Raw genomic sequence first — 2,986 nt, forward strand, 5'->3', positions numbered from 1 at the left:
GCCTGTGGGGCAGCAGCTCTCGTGGGAGCCTCTCTGCTCCAGAGAGTGGTCCTCCAGAGCCCCTCGACTTGCACTGGGGAACCGTCAAACTGAGGTCGTCGGTCATGAGGCAGCAGCATCAGCATCCCCTGCCCCTGAGCCCTGCGGCCATGGAGAGCCTGGCGCTGCTGCCAGCTGGCAGGGACGGCCGCAGGGAGCTGCAGGCTGCGATGGACGGGGCGCCCTTTGCCTCCACCCATATATCCTTTGGGGGCAGCCGGAGAGGTCCCTGGGCTTGAATGTGCTCCCCTTGTCCTCCGGAGGCACAGCTCAGCACGGCCCCTGCTGGCCTTCCCAGGGCCAGGGTCTCTGCTCCCCCACAGGGGGCTAAAAAGGGGTGGGCAAGAAAGGGGTCCTGAGCCCCCCTGAGCAGGGGGACTCCTGCTCCTCGGGGCTGGTTAGATGCTGTAGCGTAGCTGGGGTAGAAGTCAGGAGCTCCCAAGCCTGCTCTGAGGCCATCTTGGCAGTCCCATCACCCTATACCAGAAGATGTGTCTTGTGGAAATCCCCATTCCCACCGGCCTGGGAGTGGCGGCTTCCCCAGGGATGCCAAAGGGAAAAGCCAATGGCTGCCTTGCCAGGGATGAACCCCCTTCACCCTGCTGCCAGGCCATGGGGAGGGGTTGTGGTGGGCAACTAGGCTTGTGCCTGCCAGTGCTGGTGCTCAGGGATGCGCCGAGCTGGCTGGGCTGCTGTGTGCAGGCTTTCCTTGACCCCAAGGCAGATGCAGGAGGCGCTGACCCCCGGCCACCTGAAGAAAGCCAAGCTGATGTTTTTCTTCACCCGCTACCCCAGCTCCACTCTGCTGAAGACCTACTTCCTTGACGTGCAGGTAGAGCGGCAGCATCCAGTGCTGGTGCCAGGCAGGGCTCCTGTGCAGCACAGCACCCAGCCCGCCTGGCTGGGGAACCGTGGGGAAGGGGGGCTCTCGTGTTCCCCCGCTTCACTGGCAGGAGCAGGGGGACAGCCCCCGCCTCCGCACAGGCTGCCCTGGAGCAGGTGCTCAGGGCCACGACACCGGGGCTGCCAGGTCTTTGCTTTGTGCAATTGAGGCATTGGGATTAAAGTGCATCACAAACGTGCCTCCCCACCGCGGGGTGGCTGGGATCTGAATCTCAGCGGGGAGAGGCACCGTGGACACCCCCATGTCACAGTTCTGGCTGGTGCTTTTGCTCCCCTGGGGCAGGGCTGGGTTTGGGGCCAGGCCAGTGGTGCATGGCTGAGCTTGCAGGGGCTGGTGGGTTGGAAGGCTCCAAGCTGGCATAACACCCATCCTCCGGCTCTCCCCCCTGTCAGTTCAGCCGCTGCATCACCTCCCAGCTCATCAAGTGGTTCAGCAACTTCCGCGAGTTTTACTACATCCAGGTGGAGAAGTTTGCCCGGCAGGCCCTGCTGGAGGGCGTCGTGGATGCTGGCACCCTCCAGGTTTCCCGGGACTCAGAGCTTTTCCGCACCCTCAACATGCATTATAACAAGGGGAACGACTTTGAGGTGAGGAGGGGAAGCTGGGGGGGCAGGGGTGGTGGGGTTTGCTGAGGTGACGGGCAGCCGGGGACCTGGTGGTGCTGTGAGCTGATGCCCATCTCGCCGCAGGTGCCAGGGCGGTTCCTGGAGGTGGCCAGCCTGACACTGCGGGAGTTCTTCAGCGCCGTCAGGGTGGGCAAGGATGCTGACCCTTCCTGGAAGAAACCCATTTACAAAATAATTTCCAAACTGGACAGTGACATCCCGGAAGGGTTCAAAGCCACCAGCTGCTCCCAGGAACTGCTCCACAGCTGAGTCTCTTGTGAAAGCAGCCCTGGGTCCTGTGTGCATCCACTGTGTGCTAAGCACCTCATAGGCGCTCTCTACAGCATCCATTACTCTCAGTATTTTCTCTAGCCTGTAAGAAAGACAGCTCCTTGGGTGAGGTCTATCACTTGCCTCAGGTGCTGGGATTTTATGCTGTGTGTTTTATTCCCCTGCTCAAAGTTGGTGGGGTCCTTGCAGGAGACCCATCCCCTTGAGGGATGGAGATGAAGCCATCAGGTTGGAGCCTGGGAAATCACCCTGCCCCAGCTGTCCCCGTGACCCTGGGCGAGCTGCCTGCCTTCTCTTCTCCAGAGGGCCACAGATCAGGGCAAACAGCCTTTCTGTTTGTAAAGCAGGCAGAGGTCCTAGCAGCGGGCAAAGTTTTCTTGGCACAGCAGACTGGTGGATGTGCCTGGTCCAACAGCACACCGCGGTTTCTGTCCAGATACAACACTCCAGTGTCCAAAGAAAACAGCTGGTGTATTCCAGCATTTCAAGCACCCCGTGGGGATGGTTGACCCTGTCTGGGAGATGTAAAAACAGTGTTTGTTGTAGCCAGCACGAGCAACACTCCCCCACTGCCTCCCCGGTGCCGTTTGGCAAGAGCCCCCCATGCAGCTGTGTGCTGCGGCCGAGCGGGTGAGCGTGTGCTGGTGGAAGCAGCCCAGGAGCAACTGCTCACCGGTGGTGTTACCTGTGATGCTGGAGGAGAGCGGGGTACGCAGCCAGCACCGCTCGGCCCCGCAACCAGCCCCCCTCAGCCCGTCACCGCAGAGGAGAGAGCCATGTTAAACACCCACCCGCCTCCCCTGACGCCGTGCTGCTGCTGGAAAAACTGCCCCAAACATCTTGGCTCCACAACCTGCCCATGGTGAAAGAGGAGCGCATTTTTTTGGACCTGGCAGTCCCTGTGGGTTTTAACACAAGGCAGTGAGGAGCTGGGCCCTGCGGTCTGCACCCCCATTGCTGTCCGGACGTAAACCCAGGGAAATTTCTTTTCCCTGTGACCAGTGGCTGTTTTTGCACATGATGGAGCATGGTGGAGTGTTTTGTGCTAAGGGCTCTCTTGTCCTGGCAGACGTGGCGGTGGGGAGGGAAAGGCTGTGAAGAGGAGGGAGTTCCCAGGAGAGGCTTGCCAGGAGGGGTCTGGGAGGGC

At 60.9% G+C, this 2,986-nt stretch overlaps 1 protein-coding gene across 1 annotated transcript in view; it reads left to right on the forward strand.

The window, feature by feature from the left end:
* Nucleotides 1–1,818, forward strand: part of PROX2 (prospero homeobox 2) — a 3,145-nt gene extending 1,327 nt beyond the window's left edge. The window contains exons 1-4 of the mRNA XM_035902092.1: nt 1–242; nt 767–871; nt 1,336–1,530; nt 1,633–1,818. The exon at nt 1–242 is cut by the window's left edge and continues 1,327 nt beyond it. Coding sequence (XP_035757985.1) covers nt 1–242; nt 767–871; nt 1,336–1,530; nt 1,633–1,818 — 728 coding nt within the window. The remainder of the gene's footprint in view (nt 243–766; nt 872–1,335; nt 1,531–1,632) is intronic.
* The last annotated feature ends 1,168 nt before the right edge of the window (nt 1,819–2,986 follow it).

The sequence above is a fragment of the Egretta garzetta genome, unplaced genomic scaffold (assembly GCF_000687185.1).
Source record: "Egretta garzetta isolate BGI_Z169 unplaced genomic scaffold, ASM68718v1 scaffold79, whole genome shotgun sequence".
Lineage (NCBI taxonomy): Eukaryota > Metazoa > Chordata > Aves > Pelecaniformes > Ardeidae > Egretta > Egretta garzetta.